The sequence below is a fragment of the Mustela lutreola genome, chromosome 1, assembly GCF_030435805.1.
Source record: "Mustela lutreola isolate mMusLut2 chromosome 1, mMusLut2.pri, whole genome shotgun sequence".
Classification (NCBI taxonomy): Eukaryota; Metazoa; Chordata; class Mammalia; order Carnivora; family Mustelidae; genus Mustela; species Mustela lutreola.
In genome coordinates this window covers 13,151,514-13,171,464 of record NC_081290.1, presented here as the reverse complement: position 1 = coordinate 13,171,464, position 19,951 = coordinate 13,151,514, and the positions used below count along the sequence as shown (strand labels likewise).

At 37.0% G+C, this 19,951-nt stretch overlaps 1 protein-coding gene across 2 annotated transcripts in view; it reads right to left on the bottom strand.

Moving 5' to 3' along the window:
- The window catches only part of CENPC (centromere protein C), a 104,996-nt gene that overhangs the window by 41,394 nt on the left and 43,651 nt on the right, over positions 1-19,951 (bottom strand). For both annotated transcript variants that reach the window (XM_059160201.1, XM_059160195.1), the window contains exons 6-9: positions 19,038-19,305; positions 17,887-18,102; positions 13,893-14,416; positions 5,791-5,982 (exon numbers count right to left, since the gene is read on the bottom strand). In XM_059160201.1, the coding sequence (XP_059016184.1) occupies positions 5,791-5,982; positions 13,893-14,416; positions 17,887-18,102; positions 19,038-19,305 (1,200 nt within the window). The remainder of the gene's footprint in view (positions 1-5,790; positions 5,983-13,892; positions 14,417-17,886; positions 18,103-19,037; positions 19,306-19,951) is intronic.

Here is a 19,951-nt window from a genome sequence, read left to right as displayed (position 1 = left end):
AGTGATTATAACTATTTTCAATAATTTACTTCTACACTTCATTAATTCAAATTTTCAACATTCTCCTCCAAATAAACCAAAACCCAGCAATACTGAACTACCTGCTTGTCTCTAAAGAACTGGTTCTTAAAAAATTGGTCCTTAGACCAGAAGGATCAGCATCACTTGAGAATTTGTTTCAAATGCAAATTCTCTGGCTTTGCTTTAGGCAGAGTAAATCAGGTCTGAGAAGAGCCCAGTAATCTGTGTTTTAACAAGACCTCCAAATAACTCTGACAAAACTTTTTTTTTAAAGAGTTTATTTATTTGACAGACAAAGATCACAAGCAGGCAGAGAGGCAGGCAGTGGGGGGTGGTGATAATGAAGCGGGCTCCCCGCTGAGCAGAGAGTACTATTTGTGTCTTGATCCCAGGACCCTGCCTTGATCCCAGGACCCTGGGATCATGACCTGAGCGGAAGGCAGGCTTTAACCCACTGAGCCACCCAGGCGCCCCTGACAAAACAATTTTTAAAAGGTTAAACTCTCAGCTCCAGATCTCTGTACATGCTACTCTTCTAGAAACATTCCATCCTTCCTCCTCACCCCACCCAGTCACTCAGTTGATTCCTAACTCATCCTTCAGGAATCTTTCCCTAATTCCCATACCTAAATTAAGTAGCTCTCTCTCAACCCTTTAAAAATATTTATCACCCATCTAACTGTTTACTTATCTTTCTCTTCCAGCAGACTGACAATTCCTTGAGACCAATATTGCTTTTACCTATCTTCATATTCTCAATAGCTAACACCAGGGCCAGGACCATGGTGAAGCAATTTTTTCCAGTCCACTGAGATATAATTGAAATATAACAATGTGTAAGTTGAAGGTACATAATGTAATAATTTTATATATGCAGATATTACAAAATGAATACCAAAGACTATACCTTAAAAGTTTTCACCATTAAAAACAAAACAAAACATGAGGTGCCTGGGTGGCTCAGTGGGTTAAAGCCTCTGCCTTCAGCTCAGGTCATGATCCCAGAGTTCTGGGATCAAGCCCCACATCAGGCTCTCTGCTCAGCAGGGAGCCTGCTCCCCCCCACTCTCTATGCCTGCCTCTCTGCCTACTTGTGATCTCCGTCTGTCAAATAAATAAAATCTTTAAAAAAAAAAAAAAACAACAACAAATGGGGGCACCTGGGTGGCTCAGTCATTAAGCATCTACCTTTGGCTCAGGTCCCAATCCCAGGGACCTGGGATCGAGCCCCGCATCGAGCTCCCTGCTTTCCCTCTCCTAGTCCCCTTGTTTGTGTTCCCTCTCTCGCTGTGTCTCTCTGTGTCAAATTAATTAATTAAATCTTAAAAAAAAAAAAATTTAACTAGGGTAGGTAATTTGAAAAGGTGCTCACTTTCAGAGAGTCATACAGGGACTGAACCTGGACTCACACAACCCTGAGACTAAATGCCTCCTCAAATTTCTCATTCTATATTACTCACTTGCCTCACTCTAGTACTGGCCCTAACACCATTTCTGCCTCACAGTGGGCACTCCATAAATGTTTCTCAATATACATGAAAAAGCAGTTTAGGCTAAACATCTACTTTAGGCAGCATGGTTGCTTATTAGGGAAATTAAAAATGCATCAACAGTCAGGAAACCTGGGTTCTACTGTTTTCCAGCTCTAGCACAAAAGTCTATCACCTTAGGTTGCAAGTGATGCTGTTTTTTTGAGCCTCAGACTTTCTTTTTCTAGCAGATGAAGGATTGTTTTAACTTTGAGATCTATAGCATTCTTCCATTTTTGTGACTCCCTACTTGATTAGAAACTCAACATCGGTTTTAAAACTGCTACAGAAGTTTTTTGGTAAGTCTCAGAGTTCTAGAAAAAGTATCCAGGCTTTTTAAGATTTTTATTTACCTGTATATTTACACACTCATCTGCTATAGTACAGTTTCAGGCACCTGGAGCAAAAAGGTGAGTTCCTCAGAGCAGTAACAGTAGTAGATAATATTTTATATAGTAACTACATGCCTAAGTCCTTATAATGAAGTAGAAGGATTTGTAATCACGTTACAGAATAAGAAACTGAACAAAATATCTTGCCCAAAGTTGAGAAATCATAATTTAAACTCAGATCTAAGTCCCAAATTCAAGGAAGGCTGCAACATAATATTTCTTTCTACTATCAATCAAGGATCCCAATGATTCAAAAATTCACAAGGCCTCATATGTAGTGCCATGTTTGTTCTACTCTCACTTGTTGACCTAAATACCTCAAAGTCAATAGTATCTGTATATGTAAATGTTATCTTATCATCTACCATCTTTTCATGATTAACCACCTTTAAAAGATCAAAAATGTTCCAAAACAATGAATGTTTCATACTGTACAGAAAAAAGTTGGCATAGCAGACCTAAGAATGTTATCCTTAGAAAGACCTGCTTGCAAAGTTAGTTCTTGGCTAGCATTTGGGAACTTTAATTTCGGAGGGTTCCCATCATTTCCTAACTGATAAATGTGGGTTAGTGTGCCTAAACTGCTTTGAAAGAAATATGATTTATGTCAAATACTTTCTTTCCTTCAGGGAGTCTGGAATTTTAGTACTTGCTAGGTAGAAGGTGCCTAAGTAACCACCTCAGTAAAAATCTTGGGTACTAAATCTCTAATGAGCTTCCCTAATAGATAACATTTCATACATCTATCCTAAGTATTTGTTGCCAAAAGAACTAAGTGCCTCTGGTATGAATCCTTTGAGAGAGGACTCCTTCAGACTTTGCCCATGTACTTTTTCTCTGATTTTGCTTTGTATCTATCCTCTTGCTGTAAAGAAACTTCAGACTTCTATTATCACTGATCTCACATCACTTTCACTTGATGGTCCTGCTTACTACTTCACTGAGAAAACAAAAAACTCAGAGTACATATTCATCTTCTCACCATCAATTCAACCAACCTACTTCCATCTGTGTACTGCAAAACAGCCCCCTCCTTACTCCCTTCAAGGGTAAGGAGTCCTCCTTCAAGGACTGCCATCCTATATTTATGCTCTAACTTTCTAGGAGGTAGGGGTTTTTGTTTTTTTCACTCGAGAGCCTTTTTTAAGTTTTTATTTAGTAGGGGGCACCTGGGTGGCTCAGTCAGTTAAGCACCTGCCTTCACTGCAGGTCATGATCCCAGAGTCCTGGGACAGAGCCCCAGATGGGGCTTCCTGCCCAGCAGGGAGCCTGCTTCTCCCTCTTCCCCTACCCCCTGCTTGCGCTCTCTCTCACTCTCAAATAAATAAATGGAATCTTTAAAAAAATAAAAAATTTTTAAAAATCCAGTTAGTTAATATACAATATATTAGTTCAAGTGTACAATATAGTGATTCAACACTTCCATACATCACCCAGTGCTCATCACGACAGGCGCACTCCTTAATCCCCATCACATATTTAACCTGTCTCTCTACCAACCTTCCTTCTTGTAAGTTTGTTCTCTATAATTAAGAGTCTGTTTCTTGGTTTGCCTATCTCTGTTTTTCCCCTTTGCTCATTTGTTTTGTTTAAATTCCGTGTATGAGTGAAATCATATGGCATTTGTCTTTCCGACTGACATATTTCACCTAACATAATGCACTCTAGATCCATCCATGTCATTGCAGATGACAAGATTTCATTTTTTTTTATGGCTGAGTAATAGTCTGTTGTATATACATATACCACATATTCTTTATCCATTCATCCACTGATGGAGACTTGGGCTGTTGCCATAACTTGGCTACTGTAGATAATGCTGCTATAAACATCAGGGTGCATGTATCCCTCTGAATTAGTATTTCTATACTGGGTAAATACCTAGTAGTAGAATTGCTGGATCACAGTATTTTTAACTTTTTGAGGAACCTCCATACTGTTTTCCATACTGGCTGCACCAGTTTGCATTCCCACAATAGTACAAGAGGGTTCTCTCTCCACGTTCTATGAAGCTATTTTAAATGAGCAGATAAACCAATATAACATCTTGTAGATCTCACACACACACACACACACACACACACACATCCCCCTACCCTCGACCCATCTTTAACCTCCCTTATCTTATTATCTTTCCTTCCTCACCTCCTACTCTTGAAACCACTTGAATCAGGCTTTTGATCTGATCATTCCACAGAAACCATTTCTATCAAAGTGACCTACAACCTCCATGTAGCCAAAATTATATTATCAGTCCTTAACTCTCATCTACCTCAAGCCATCAGCAGTATTTTAAATGAGCTCATCACTCAATCCTTAAAATGCTTTCATTACTTTGCTTTCCTAACCCTAAGTTCACTTCATTTTCTTTAACCTTACTAAATGTTCCTGTTTAGTTTCTTTTGGTGGATCTTCCTTCCCATCTTGACTCCTAGAACTGGAGTCTCCCAGTTCTCAGACCTGAGCTTTCTTTCTTCTCTAGGTTTAGTCTATCACTAGGTGATTTTAGGTAGTCCTGATTTCAGGTAGTCCTTAAATATCATCCATATACTGTTAAGTCCCTATTTATATGTCCTCCCAAATCTTTCCCCCTAACTTTAAACTCATTTACCAGGCTACTTTCTCAATGTACCTACTTTGATATCTAATTAATTTCTTACAACCTGAAATCTTGACATCCTTCCCAAATCTGCTTCTTTCATACTTTTCCCTCATCTCAGTAAATAGTAGAGCTCCCTTATTCTATTTGTTCAGGAAAAAAAAAAAAATCTGAGTCATCCTAGACTCCTGGTTCTCTCTAACTCCAATCTGTTAATACCAAATCCAACCACTTTTCTTCTCTTCCCTCCAACAATCTCTTAACTAGTGTCCATGCCCTAGTTTCCTCTCTATCTAGCAGTAAAAATAATTATTTTAGTGTGCCTGGGTGGATCAATTGGTTGAGCATCTGCCTTTGGCTCAGGTTATGATCCCGGAGCCTCAGGATCTAGCCCCTGTGTCAAGCTCCCTGCTCAATGGGGAGTCTGCTTCTCCCTCTGACCCCCACCCCACTAGCAGTCTCTCTCACTCTCTCTCAATGAATAAACAAAATCTTTTTTAAAAATGTCTTAATATTAAAAAAAAAAAGAATAATTCTTTTAAAAGAGGACTCAATCAAGTCACTTTGACTTGATTAAAATCTTACTTAAAATATTTCAGTAGTCTTCCAATACACTGCATCTAAACTGTCTATCACAGCCTCCCTCTCTGACTTGATCTCTCCTGGCTTACTCATCTTTAGCCAGACTGGCCTTCCTGAATTCCTCAAACAGCCAAGTATGCTCCATTAGCATCTTTACAAATATATTCAAATAACATTCTCTTGGTCTGAAATGTTACACACCATGTTATCTGTACGGTTCCCATCTTCATTTTTCTGAGATATATGCTATGAAAAATCAAAATGGACTCTTATCACTACCTTTTATAAAAACACTGTTCTATCTTCTTATCCATGCCTACTTCTGCCGTCTACTTCTCATCTCTATCTTTTATCTGCTTTATTTTTCCTTAATGCCTATCACTGCATGACTTATGCACTTATATTGCTCGTCTTCCTCCACTCAAATGTAAGTCCCATGAGAGCAGGGGATTTGTTTTCCCAGTTATATGCCCTATATCTAGACTATAGTGTAGAGTAGAGCTAATATCTTGACACTTAACTGATCTGATATTTCTATTAACAACCCAATTTAACTTCATCCTCATTAGATTTTCTGTGGAAAATGGGAGCATAAATCAAACATAAAGCCTCTTACAGAATGACTTTTTAGAGCTCTCAATGAACATCATTTAAATAAAATACTTACTCTGATCAGACTTTACCACCCACCAATTAGATGGACGCCTAGAAATTCTTCGACTTCTTGTAATAGTTGAAGTCACTTCGTCAGGTACAAGTTTATTCTTTTTGGACCCACTGGGAAAAAGTTTCTTTTTATATTCCTTATCTTTTTTCTGATTCTCTGTATAAGGAACATTGGTGCTGTTTTTCTTGCTTCCTAATTTAAAAAAAACCATAAAAAACAATTTACAATCTATGAAACCAAAGAGTTTTCAGAAAATCACAATACGTTAAAAAAAAACTATCAATTATGTCTTAAATTTATTCTGTGGGCTTCTTTCATCCTTTTTTTTTTTAAAGCCAAATCTTCTCAATAAGATCTGTTTCTGTCAGTTAAATACAAACTTTTCACATTGCTTGATACTATACACTTCTGAGCCAAAAAAATGGTACACTCTGAAAAGGAAAAATATATGGCTTCTTCAAACTACTTACCAATGTCCCAAGTTAAAAAGAAAAGTAACTACTTCTTTTCTGTTTTGAATTAAGTCATTATTTTGTCAATCTAATTTTTGAAGGAGGAGATTTTAAAGTGAGGTTTCAATAAAGATATTCTTATATGTAGGAAAAACATTATTTTTGTAAACAGAATTTAAAAAGAGAAAAGAGAATGAAAATAAACAATAAATATGGCAAGTAATACATAGCTGATGAAAATGTTTGGTGTCAGTAGTAACCACATTTCACTACCAGGACAAATAGGTAAGAAAAGAATCTAACAGAAGGGTGAAATCAATTGTAGTTTTGTTTTTTGTGGCTGACAACCAGAAAAATCAGAGAAATACACAATATTTCAATACAAATATTACAGTTAAGAAGGGCACAATCACCAAAATGGAAAATTTCTTTTTCTCAGAAATAGGTTTAGGGATGCCTGGGTGGCACAGTTGGTTGGGCGGCTGCCTTCGGCTCAGGTCATGATCCCAGTGTCTTGGGATCAAGTCCCACATCGGGCTCCTTGCTCAGCAGGAAGTCTGCTTCTCCCTCTGCCTCTGCCTCTGCCTGCCACTCTGTCTGCCTGTGCTCACTCTCTCTGACAAAGACATAAATAAAATCTTTTTAAAAAAAAGAAACAAGTTTAAAATATTAGGTGTGAGTAGACAGAATGGAAAATTTTCTTGATCATCAAATAAATCAAGAAACCATTTTATTAAGTAACTGAGACAAAGATTGCTAGTCCAAAGAAGGAATTGCACTCATAACAAATAGGAAATACTCATGGACTAAATAAACTACATAACAGTATGTAAGACTGAGCAGGTATTATATATAATCACATAATTAAATATGAAACTATATAGAACTTTTTTAAAAGATGAAAGGAGAACATAATACAGGTTGAAATCTGAAAACACAGGAAATACAAGCCCAGTCTTTCACTAAGAAGGTAAATTTGGGGAAATAATTCAGATGGAGATGATATCTAAAGCAAAAGAATAATTTTATTAAGGTATGACTATAAAGGAAGAGCAAAGAGTAAACTATTAAACTTGGGGAATATGGAAAGAATCACCAAAATTTATAGATTAAATGAGGAAAAGTAATTAGTAAAGACACAGAAGGAAATCAAACAAAAAAAAAAAAAATAGGGAGAATCAGAATAGTACAGCATCAGAAATTAGTGTTTAATTGGGCTATAATGAAAACTACATCTTGTCATCTTTACTATATGTAGTATATAACATTGTGTTTGGCACATATGCTTGAAATAAGAATTCATGGTGAAGCCAATGTTACAGCAGGCACTGGAATTGGCAGAAGTACTTCCAGCATGAGCTATTTTAGACAGGCTCCAAGTTTTGATACACCAACTACACTTCACAGATCATCTATTATCAGCATCACCTAGGAGAGACTATTTAGAAATATAGAATCTTGAGGTGCCTAGGTGGTTCAGTTGGTTAAACATCCCAACTCTCAATTTCAGCTTAGGTCATGATCTCAGGATCATGAGCTCAAACCCAGCATCAGGCCCATGCTCAGCGGGGAGTCTGCTTGTCCCTCCCCCTCTCTCTGCTTCCTCTATTTCTCTCTTTCAAATAATCTTAAAAAAAAAAAAAAGAATGCAAGAAAGAATCTTGGGTCCCATCTGAGATCTACTAACCCAGTTTATGAATCAAAATGTTAAGAAAATCATCAGGGAATTCAAACGCATATGCAAGTTTGAAAAGCACTGTTCTGCTGTTTTAGCCATTCTCCCAATCAAATGTGATTGAGAAGTAGAGAGATAGAAAATGAGCCAAATTATGTCAAGATCCCTTACAGCAGTATAACTCTCTGAGTCCAGTTTGACAATAAGCTACAGGATTTGGCAACTCTGAATCTGAGACAAAGAGAATGATATATGCTTATAAAAGGAGTAAAAGAAAAAATATTAGCCTTAATGATCTGAACCAGGAACAAAAAAAGTTGATGAAAAAGGAAAGAATATACTTTACCAATACTGTGCTTAATACAAGAATCAATCAATATGCTAGAAGAGATAAGAATGGGAGATATTAGAAGAGACACAACAGATAGCAAAATCTTGACAGTGAAGAACATATCTGAGGGAATGGATATAGGAGATAATAAAGGGTCAGTTTACAAAACACTAAAGCAAAGACAGAGAACTTTCAACATGGTTGCTACTGATGAGTGGGTTTAAGGAATCACCAGTGATTCCTGCAAGAATCCTCACCAGTGCGCAGCATCTTCAGGCCTCCTATATGTCCACCCTGTGTCTCTTCTCCAACTCCTTTTCCTCTATTTCCCCCTTTTTCTTTCCTCTGATCAAAAGTATCCTTAGGAACTACTGTTTTTTTTTAATAAAGATTTTATTTATTTATTTATTTATTTGAGAGAGAGAACACGGGGATCAGCAGAGAGAGAGGGAAAAGCAGGTTCCCCACTGGGCAAGGAGCTCCATGTGGCACTTAATCCCAGGACCCCAGGTCCATGACTTGAGCCGAAGGCAGGAGCTTAATTAACTGAGCCACCCAGGTGCCCCCTCAAAAACTGTTCTAACAAATCAGAGGTGCTCATGATGACATAAATTGCCCATGTTCATGAATAAACTTAAAAAAAAAAAATCAGTGTGAACAATGATTTAGGGAAAAAGAATCTGAGGAAGAGGGCGCCTGGGTGGCTCAGTTGGTTGAGCAACTGCCTTCGGCTCAGGTCATGATCCCAGACTTCCAGGATCGAGTCCCGCATCCGGCTCCCAGCTCCTTGGGGAGTCTGCTTCTCCCTCTGACCTTCTCCTCTCTCATGCTCTCTCTCACTTATTCTCCCTCAAATAAATAAATAAAATCTTTAAAAAAAAAAAAAAAAAAAGAATCTGAGGAAGAAAACACTATCATGAAAGACTTATTCAGACAGCGACATAGAAATCATACAAATTCAAAAACAAACCAATTAATTATTCTAGAAACTAATTCCAGATCAGGGAAGATCAAAAACTGAATGACAACTTACAAAACTAATAAACAAGAACACATGCAGAAGGTATGAACAGATGGTAATGTGAAGAGAGCAGACTCAGAACTGAGCAGACATATTGTCCTAAGTAGAGCAATGGCCAGAAAAAGAGGTGACTTAGAAGTGATACTTTTCTAGGGCGCCTGGGTGGCTCAGTGGGTTAAAGCCTCTGCCTTCAGCTCAGGTCATGATCCCACAGTCCTGGGATCAAGCCCTGCATCGGGCCCTCTCCTCAGCAGGGAGCCTGCTTCCCTTCTCTCTCTGCTAGCCTCTCAGCCAAATAAATAAATAAAATCTTTATTAAAAAAAAAAAAATACATTTCTAATACTGTGGGAAATTTGCATATTTACATGTAAAGGAGTATCATTTTGAAGGTGGGACATCTTTTTTTTTTTTTTTTTAAGGTTTTATTTATTTATTTGACAGAGAGAGAGATCACAAATAGGCAGAGAGACAGACAGAGAGAGAGATGAGGAGAAGCAGGCTCCCTGCTGAGCAGAGAGCCCAATGCGGGACTCGATCCCAGGCCCCTGGGATCATGACCTGAGCCAAAGGCAGAGGCTTAACCCACTGAGCCACTCAGGCGCCCCGAAGGTGGGACATCTTTTAAAAAACTGCAAAATTATTCACCCAAAACAAAGTAATACTTCTGTATTCCAAGGACCCATAGAGATAACTGCTAAGGCTAAGATCTAAGGGATACTTTAGGAATAGAACAGATATAGTTCCTATTCTCATGAAACTTTCAGTCTAACTGCCAGAAGGAGAGATGGAAATTTAGCAAGTAATTTTATGTTTGATAAAACGAAAAGGATGCTATTGGAGCATATATAGGAACATACTGGGATAGGGAGTAATAATCAAGTAAAATGATATTTAAACTGAGTACAAAGTTTAGTAGGGGACAGAGTACATTTAGGAAAAATTTTCTAGGCAAAAGTCACAGCACTTTAAAAGGCCCACAGTTGAGACAGTATGTTCATGAACTGGAAGAAATTCATTATAAAGTAACCCAGGAGACGAACCTGGAGAGCGGAGAGAAGACAGAGGGCATGTGCATAAACTGCTAAAATAATCTAAGAAACAAATGACTCTAAGAATAGCAAGAGGAAAGGAGAGAAGTAAAAGAATGGAAGTCAAACTTTATACAGGTTGCTGAAGGAAAGAGGAGTCAAAGATGATCCAGGTTTCTTTCCTGAGCTACTAAATTTATTATGGCCCCATTTATAAAGATAGGAAAACTAAAGAAGGAGCAAGTTTGGAAGAATTTATTAGTTTCGTAAATCATCTAGTATGAGAAGCCTAAGAGATAGGAGAAGTGGAAAAGTCTACTGCTTCAACACCAATCATTAGCTTAGGCATTACAAATTTGTCAAGTGCCTTTTAAAAAAGAAAAAATATCTTCAAAGTAAGAATATCCTTGGAATTAAGTTATTTTCCTATTATTAGTCTTTGAACCTAGATGGTTAGTAGAATAATATCCTTCCAAAAATGTACTCACCCTAATCCACAAAATCTGTGAAAATGTTATCTTATATGGCAAGAGACTTTGCATATGTGACTAAATAAACCTCAAAACTGGGAGATTACCCTGGGTTATTTAGGCTGGTCCAATCTAATTATATGTGTTCTTAAAAGTGGTGGTCAGGGGGCGCCTGGGTGGCTCAGTGGGTTAAAGCCTCTGCCTTCAGCTCGGGTCATGATCTCAGGGTCCTGGGATCGAGCCCCGCATCGGGCTCTCTGCTCGGCGGGGAGTCTGCTTCCTCCTCTCTCTGCCTGCTTCTCTGCCTACTTGTGATCTCTGTCTGTCAAAAAAGATTAAAAAAAATGTTAAAAAAAAAAAAAAAGTGGTGGTCAGAATGATAGGACAAAGGAAGAAGAGGCAAAAGAATTTGGAAATCTAAGAAACCTGGTATTGCTGGCTTTGAAGATGAAAGAAGGAAACCATGATTCAAGGATATAAACAACTTCAAGAGGCTGGAAAAGATAAGGAAACATATTCTCTCCTAGAATCACCAGAAAGAAAAGCAACCTTGTCAATATATTGATTTTAGCTCAACAAGATCTATTTCAGACTTGTGACCCACAGAACTGTAAGACAATAAATGTATGTTGTTTTAAGTCACTAAGTATGTGGTAATCTGTTATAACAGTGATGGAAAAATTAATAAAATTGGTAATTAATCAGACATTACATTCACTAACCAATCTAGATAAAGAATTTATCTGAGTATCAATGTGAAGAATCTGACAGGTACTTAATAAATGTTTAACATTTATAATTAAACCGTATCCTTCAAGAATACTTTTTTTTTTTAAGATTTTATTTATTATTTGACAGAGATAACAGTTAGGCAGAGAAGCAGGCAGAGAGAGAGGAGGAAGCAGGCTTCCCGCTGAGCAGAGAGCCCAATGCTCGATCCCAGGACCCTGGGATCATGACCTGAGCCAAAGGCAGAGGCTTTTATCCACTTACCCACCCAGGCGCCCCTATAATTTCTTGATATGTTTTTTCCTAAGAAGACAAATCAAAATTTTGTACCTTCAAATTTTGTGAATTAATATTCTACGTAAAGGACTAATAAAAAAAACTTCCCTATAACTTCAGTTTAGTCAGATTCTTTATATTTCTTAAAATAGCCAGCCACTAATGAGAAAGTGAAGGAAGTTGAGAGAAAGAGAGAGAGAAAAAAAGAAGAAAGAGAGAGAGAAAGAAATTCAATAAAAATAATATTGGGGGGGGGGCACCTGGGTGGCTTAGTTGTTTAAGTATCTGCTTTCTGCTCAGGTCATGATCCCAGAGTCCTGGGATCAAGTTCAGCCCTGCCAGGCTCCCTGCTCAGTGAGGAATCTGCGTATCTCTTTCCCTCTGTCCCCCACCCCACTTGTACTCTCTCTCTTTCAAATACATAAAAATCTTTTTAAAAAAAAATAATATGGGATATGTCAGACATTTACAAGAGGTCTTCAAAACAGAAAAGGTGGATACACAAAGGTACAAACAGACAAAACTGAAATCTGACAACTATTATTTAAGGTGATATAAAGTCTATGTTTAGATTATAAAAAAAGAAAGCTAAAATAATTGAACAATACTTAAAGTAGAATTTCCTTTCATAAAAACTAGCTTAAATACTGTGCTTTAATATATACTCTTTCTCCCTTCTGTATCAGCAATATTATAGTATAGTATAGTCATCTAGGACCTCCAGGTATAAATACAATTCTGGTGAAGAGAGTTTTCTGGTTAGCTAATAGCTTTTTCAAATCAGCATCGAAAACATTTTCACTTATTTCAAAACTTCTTGACAGTGCTGAAGAAATATAGGCTCTAATGAGGGGACAGATCCTGAGCCAATATTTTCTAACCTTGAGTATTATCGCCTAACTTATAGGGCTGTCAAGAAGGATTAAATTGTATTTCGTACACATCAAGTGTCTAATACATTTGTTTAGTGTTTTCTACTCCATTAACTATTCTAAAGAAATTCTGTAAGAGTAACTACTTCTTCTATTACTTCAAAAAAAGTGGTACAAAAAACATAAATGAATCTTTTCTTCATGACAGTGTCATCATTACAAACCTCAATCACTACAAAATGATTACATAAAGAGGGCAGCCACACTCCAAGTTTGTCTGAGACAATCCCAATTTATGCTTCCTATCCTGACACCCCCTCTCATTCTCAAGAGTCCCAGTTTGGATGATAAATACTATAGTGGTCCAAGATAAAAAGATCTATTGAGATACTACTTGGATAACTGTTCTCTGTAATTCTATTATCATCCTGTGAATATATGTGTATATCTCCTTGTCTACAGACACTACTACATTGATTTTTTTTTTTTAAGATTTTATCTATTTATTTGACAGGCAGAGATCACAAGTAGACAGAGAGGCAGGCAGAGAGAGAGAGAGAGAGAGAGAAGCAGGCTCCCTGCTGAGCAGAGAGCCCGATGCGGGACTCGATCCCAGGACCCTGAGATCATAACCAGAGCTGAAGGCAGCGGCTTAACCCACTGAGCCACCCAGACGCCCCTACATTGATTTTTTTTTTTTTAATGGTGATAACTGTTTTAGTTCTCTTTGTAATTTCAGTGCCCAATACAGTGTATGGCAATTTACTGAATGTTAGATAAATAAGTAAATGATAGAAAAGAAGAATATGAAGTTTTATTCTAGAAGAAATAGCTCCATACTATCTTAGGGTTTTCTTCCCCCTGTTTATATTTTAATAAAACTCAAAGAATATATGATGTTGTCTTATTCACATTCTGGAAACCATCTGCTTTATAAGCCTTTTCCCTTCACTTTTTCCTTTATATATGCTGCCATCTTAGAAGCTACACAAAAGTCAAGTGACTCAGAATTAAATTACATGTAAAACAGAGATACTAGAAAAGAGCTTATAGATATAGGTTTACTTTGCCTACTTCCCAAAGCTAAATAGAAATATTAAAAGAACATGAAGTGGTAGGATAATGTTCACAGGTATACTTAATGTAAAAAACTTACCCACAGGCAGCATCTGTTTTTTGGGAAATATCAGTATTTATCATCTCTTCACACTCTTCCATATTTCAGTCTGAATATCTCTGTAACTTACCTTGGGTGATATGTGACATATTTGTATTTTTTTCTTTAGACTGAGCCACATCAACCTGTTCTTCAAGTACATTGCCCTTATATTTTCTTCTCTGTTTTTGTTTTATAGTCTTTTTCTTTCCAGATGATTTTTCTGCATTCTCATTATACATTTCATATTTTGTAGATCCACAGTGATTTTCCAGTTCATTTGCCAAAGCACACCCCTTACCCAGTCGTTTTTGTTTAGAAGGCTGAGATTTCTCTACTGGGTAAGCTGTGTCACAATGTCTGTCACTTGTCATATTTGCAGGTGGTACACGGTGATGTTTTTCTCTTGACTTCTTACTTTGAAGGAGTGCAGAGTTCTCTGCAGGGTTTACTGTGCATTGTTTCAGAGGCCCAGCTTTTCTCGGTATAGTAATCCAAGATTGACTGGCAAAACTTCTTTCGGATTCCTCGATTATAAATTCATCCTCTAACAAATTCACGTCATTTGAAGGAGATGAGTGAAGGGGAGCAGTTGCTATATGCCTAACAACAGGACTAAAACAGGATGTTAAAATAAACAATAGCTCAAAAAATTAAGTTTTTACCTTTGCTTTGTGAAGACCATAATCTATACAGGAAATAAAATCTATGTATCTTTTTTTTTTTATTTTTTAAGATTTTATTTATTCAACAGAGAGAGATAACGAGAGAGGGAACACAAACATGAGGAAGCTGGAGAGGGAGAAGCAGGCTTCCTGCCAAGCAGGGAGCCCGATGCAGGGCTTGATCCCAGGATGCTAGGATCACGACTTGAGCTGGAAGCAGTCACTTATGATTGAGCCACCTGGGTGCCCCTCTGTGTATATATATATTTATTTTTAAATTTCTTTTCAGCATAACAGAATTCATTATTTATGGACCACACCCAGTGCTCCATGCAATATGTGCCCTCCATAATACCCACCAGCTGACTCCCCCAACCCTCCCCACCCCTTCAAAACCCTCAGATTGTTTTTCAGAGTCCATAGTCTCTCATGGTTCATCTCCCCTTCCAATTTCCCTCAGCTCCCTCTCCCCGCTATGTATATTTTAAAGAACGAAGCACACCTCAATTTTCCCTTACCCTTGAAAATCCTCCTCTTCTTTTACACTTCTGTAATACCTGATTACACTCATTTATAACACTAATGAAATCTGAATTGAATCTCAATTTAAATTTAGAGCTGGAAGCCTAGACATCATCTAATTTAATGCTCTCCCCAACCCATTTTATATACTGAACAGTTAAAACTCAGAAATGTGTGGGGCGCCTGGGGGCTCAGTGGGTTAAGCCTCTGCCTTTGGCTCAGGTCATGACCCCAGGGTCCTGGGATCGCGCCCCACATTGGGCTCTCTGCTCGGTAGGGAGCCTGCTTCCCCCCTTCTCTGCCTACTTGTGATCTTTGTCTGTCAAATAAATAAATAAATAATCTACAAAAAAAAAAAAAAAAACCTCAGAAATGTGTTAAACAAAGCCCAGACACATTGACAGACAGTCCAAAAATGCATGCCGTTATTACATATAATGTTACCCTAATTTTATGTATGAATGGATATATAGCTGTCTCTTGGGGGCCAGATGTCTTCACATTCAAGACAAGATTATTTCCAAGACATCTTCAAGTCTAATATTCTAAGAAAACACTACTAAATTATGCAATAAATTATATTATGTAAAAATTATTCCAAGTTTGAATAATTCACATACTTTTCAAATAAGTTTTAATACTGTAATCATGGTATAGAAATAAATGGAAAGTATCTAGAAAGGCAGGCAAATTGGGATTAAACAGCATCTCTTCCAATTAGTTGGGAAAGCTTTCTAGAGAAGGAAAAATTATTTAAAGGATAGTAATCTGATGGACTCTTCTATTTCCTTCCTTTTTATAACAGCCTCAGGCAAACCACATATTGAAGTGAGATATGCATAAATAAAACCTTAGGGTAAACAACCAAACTCTGAAGCTAGCATATGCACTCCTGTTTCTACCTTTCCCACCTGAGTATGCAAGCTTAACCATCATTGTGTCTGCTTTTTCTATGTTTTCACTAATAAAATATACCCCAAAAATTACAAATTGAAAACACCTTCCCTAATCTCAAGCCCCTCATAATTCTTATAATGTAGAACAGTATACATACATACACACACACACGTGTTGTGATGCTGGTAAGAAACTATACTCTCCTTACAGTTACGCATAATTTCAATTAAAATTTGCATCAATTAAGATTAACTTTTAGTTAAATTATATGTATGTGTGGGGGCACCTGGGTGGCTCAGTGGGTTAAAGCCTCTGTTGGCTCAGGTCATGATCCCAGGGTCCTGGGATCGAGCCCCACATCAGGCTCTCTGCTCAGCAAGGCGCCTGCTTCCTCCTCTCTCTCTCTGCCTGCCTCTCTGCCTACTTGTGATCTGTCTGTCAAATAAATAAATAAAATCTTAAAAAAAAATGTATGTATGTGTGTATATATGCTAAGAAATATACTTTCTTCTAATAGGTAGAGTTTTGCAAGTTTATGTAATTAGAAAACTAGAAAGTCTAATGAAAAACAAAGTCAATACAAACAGAAAACCATAATGAATCAATGTTTAAACAGAAATGTTACTTTTCAACATTTAAAGAAATAGCCAATCTGTTAAAAATAGATTTAATTTGCTTTACTGTATATAACTCACAGTTATCTGTTACTTTTATACATAAGAAAGTAATGCTAAGAATTTAAAAATTAAGCCTTCCTAAACCAGCCAATAAGAATTCTCTAAGGGTGCCCAGGTGGTTGAGTCAGTTAGGCATCTGCCTTCCGCTCAGGTCAGGCATGATCCCAGGGTCCTGGGAGCCCCACATCGGAAAGCCCCTTACTCCCTTTCCCTGCCACTCCCCGTTTGTGCTTCCATGAGCGTGCGCTCTCTTTCTCTCTCTCTCTGTCAAATAAATAATAAATAAATAAATAAAAGAATTCTCTAACTCTGCTCCTCTATTTTACTTCAAGGGACTTCCATAACATCAAGATTATTCTAACTGATGATAATATCCTTAGGAAACAATGTTGACACCTGCTTCAGACTAAATATCTGTATACTTCCAAAATTCATAAGCTGAAACCGAATCCCCAATAGGATAGTATTTGGGGGTGGGGCCTTTACGAGGTGATTAAGTCATGAGTGTGGAACACTCATGAACAGAATTAATACCCTCATCAAAGAAGCCGCAGAAAACCCCCTTACCACCTCTGCCATGTGAGGTTATGGCAAGAAGATAGCCATCCACGAACCAAGAAGCCGATGTCACCAGAAAGGAAAAAGGAGATTGGCATATGACAAGGGAAAATGGTATGCCAAAACGGGGACAAATGGAAATGTGTACGAGCAAGTTGGCAGAAAGAGTTAACTAGGGAGAATGAAGGCCATAAATACCAGCCAAAAAAATCTGAAGTTTCTTTAGGTCAGGGGTTCCCATCTCTAACTGCCATTAATTCTAGTTAACTGCAATGTGCAGCCATAGTTAAGAATCACAGTGTGGACACTAAAGAACCTCTGAAGGTTTTTTAGTAGGCAAGAACAGATTAAAATTTCTTCTAGGATCACACTTTTATTAACTCAAGAAGAAGAAAAGGAAAGAAGATTAAAGCTCTTAACAGTGAAATACACCACAACGTAATTCTGTCTCTAAATACTGCCTTCATTCTTTGATAGCATACAGACTAGAAAGTGCTAAGGAGCAAAAACACTGAATAAGCAATGAAAGCAATGAATTATGAATAAACTTACTGTCTTTCACATTTAATTTACTAAGTACCTAATGATGGCTTTGGGGGTGATTTGCTGGTAAGAAACTACACTCTCCTTAGGGTTAGGCATAATTTCAGTTAAAACTTGCACCAATTAAGATTAACTTTTAGTTAAACAGCATTAAGAATCCTTGATATTGTTTACAGAATATAAAGAAAAAAATGACTCAAAGGATAGTTTCTTAATAACTTACCTGGATTCACTTTTTCTTTTTACAGTTTCTAAAAACAATGTTGAAAAACTCTTTTTAGTTTGTGGATGAATTTCATCTTCTAAATCTGGTACTCTTTTCTGAGATGCTCTTGACAATTTCCTCTCTTGTGGTTCTTCTGATCCTTTATCCTCTATTTCTGGTATTTTATTTGCTATTTCTACTTCCTTCAAAGCATTTTTATCTTCAAAGTTTAACCTAAAAAGTTGAAAGGAAGGCAAGCTGAATAAATACTCTCACAGTTTGCTGAGTTTGGAGTTCTCCTGAACTCCCCTCAGTAACAATACAGACCAAATACAAAATTTTTCACAAGCCCTTTATTTAATGTCTAAAAATTCTGATTTGTAATCTTTTAAAATACACAAGGCAATTGCTCAGGAAAATTACATTTCTTATTTGTCAGTGAGAAAAAAAGAGAAAAGACCAAGAAACTCTGTAGCTTAAAGGACTCGTTCTCAAACATTTAGTAAGATTTTCAATCATCTGAATAATCTTATTAAAATGTAGATTCTGAGTTAGTAGGTCTAGAATAGGGTTTGAGATTCTATATTTCTAACAAGCTGCCAGATAATGCATTGCTCTTGATCCTGAACTGCATACCACATTTTGAATAGCAAAATCTTAGAATGTATTTAACTCCTTGGCTCCAAGAATTACACAAGACACTAGACAGACATTAATTACACTCACCGCAGAAGTCCCCAGTAGCAAAGGACTTTGAATGATCTACTTTGCTTCTTAAAGGCCAAAATGAGCCCCAAGAAATAGACAATAATTCACCACAACTTATCTTCAAAATACTTATCCTTTGCTACCCTAGAAATGAGCCAATATATACCTACCACTGTAATTACAAATGACATAGAGAAAACACTCTTAGGAAGACACAGAAAACATATTATCAGAAGAAAACACTTTTTTCCATAAACTACAGAAATGTTTACCCACAAACTTCTCTGAAGTATACTTTAAGCCTTCCTTATTATATAAACTGAACCATGTTATGCTCTTCTCATGTTAATATTCCTCAATACTTATTATAAAATACATTAAAAATAAATTTAAAAATTAATTAATAAATAACTTTAAAATTTTTAAGCAGATTGATATTATTTCAGTAAATAAAAATTCACCTTTTCCTGGTTTTAAGAGAAATCTCCATACTTGAAGACAATGTATTTACTGAATTTTTTTTTTGGGCAATGGATGAAATCACATTTTGTGATACAGAAGCTTTTGCATCCAAAAGAACAAAAGGTGAACCAACTGGTAAGTGTAATTCCTTATCAGCCTCACTGTGACAATCTTTTAATTTTTTACTCGACATTTTTCTCGAGCCAGGTGTACTTTTAGAACCAATACCAGCTGTCAAAATTTGCTGATGAACTTCATGGTCCTGACCTGGAAGAAAATTATATGAAGACATTAGAAACTTTTAAAATAATACTATTAAAATCAAATGTGCTTTTTAAAATTCAGCAGCAATAACTAGAAATAGTTTTCAGAAGACTCACAGTTCATTTAGTTTATAATCAAAGATCTATGACTAAAATACATAAAGGCAGGGCGCCTGGGTGGCTCAGTTGTTGAGCAGCTGCCTTCAGCTCAGGCGGTGATTCCAGGGTCCTGCGATCGGGCCCCACCACCGGGCTCCCTGCTCAGCGGGAGGCCTGCTTCTCCCTCTCCCACTCCCCCTGCTTGTGTTCCCTCTCTCACTGTATCTCTCTCTGTCAAATAAATAAAATATTTTTAAAAAAATAAATAAGGGGCGACTGGATGGTTCAGCTGGTTAAGCAGCTGCCTTAGGCTCAGGTCATGTTTCCAGGATCCTGGGATTAAGCCCCAAATCAGGCACCCTGCTTAGCAGAGAGCCTGCTTTTCTCTTTCCCTTTGTCTGCTGCTCTGCTTAATTGTGCTATCTCTCTGTCAAATAAATAAATAAAAATCTTAAAAATAAATAAATAAATTATATAAGGCCTTTAAAAGTTCTGATTCATGAAATTAATGAATATAAAGATGTATTTTTTCCATGCTCTGAAGTTTTGAA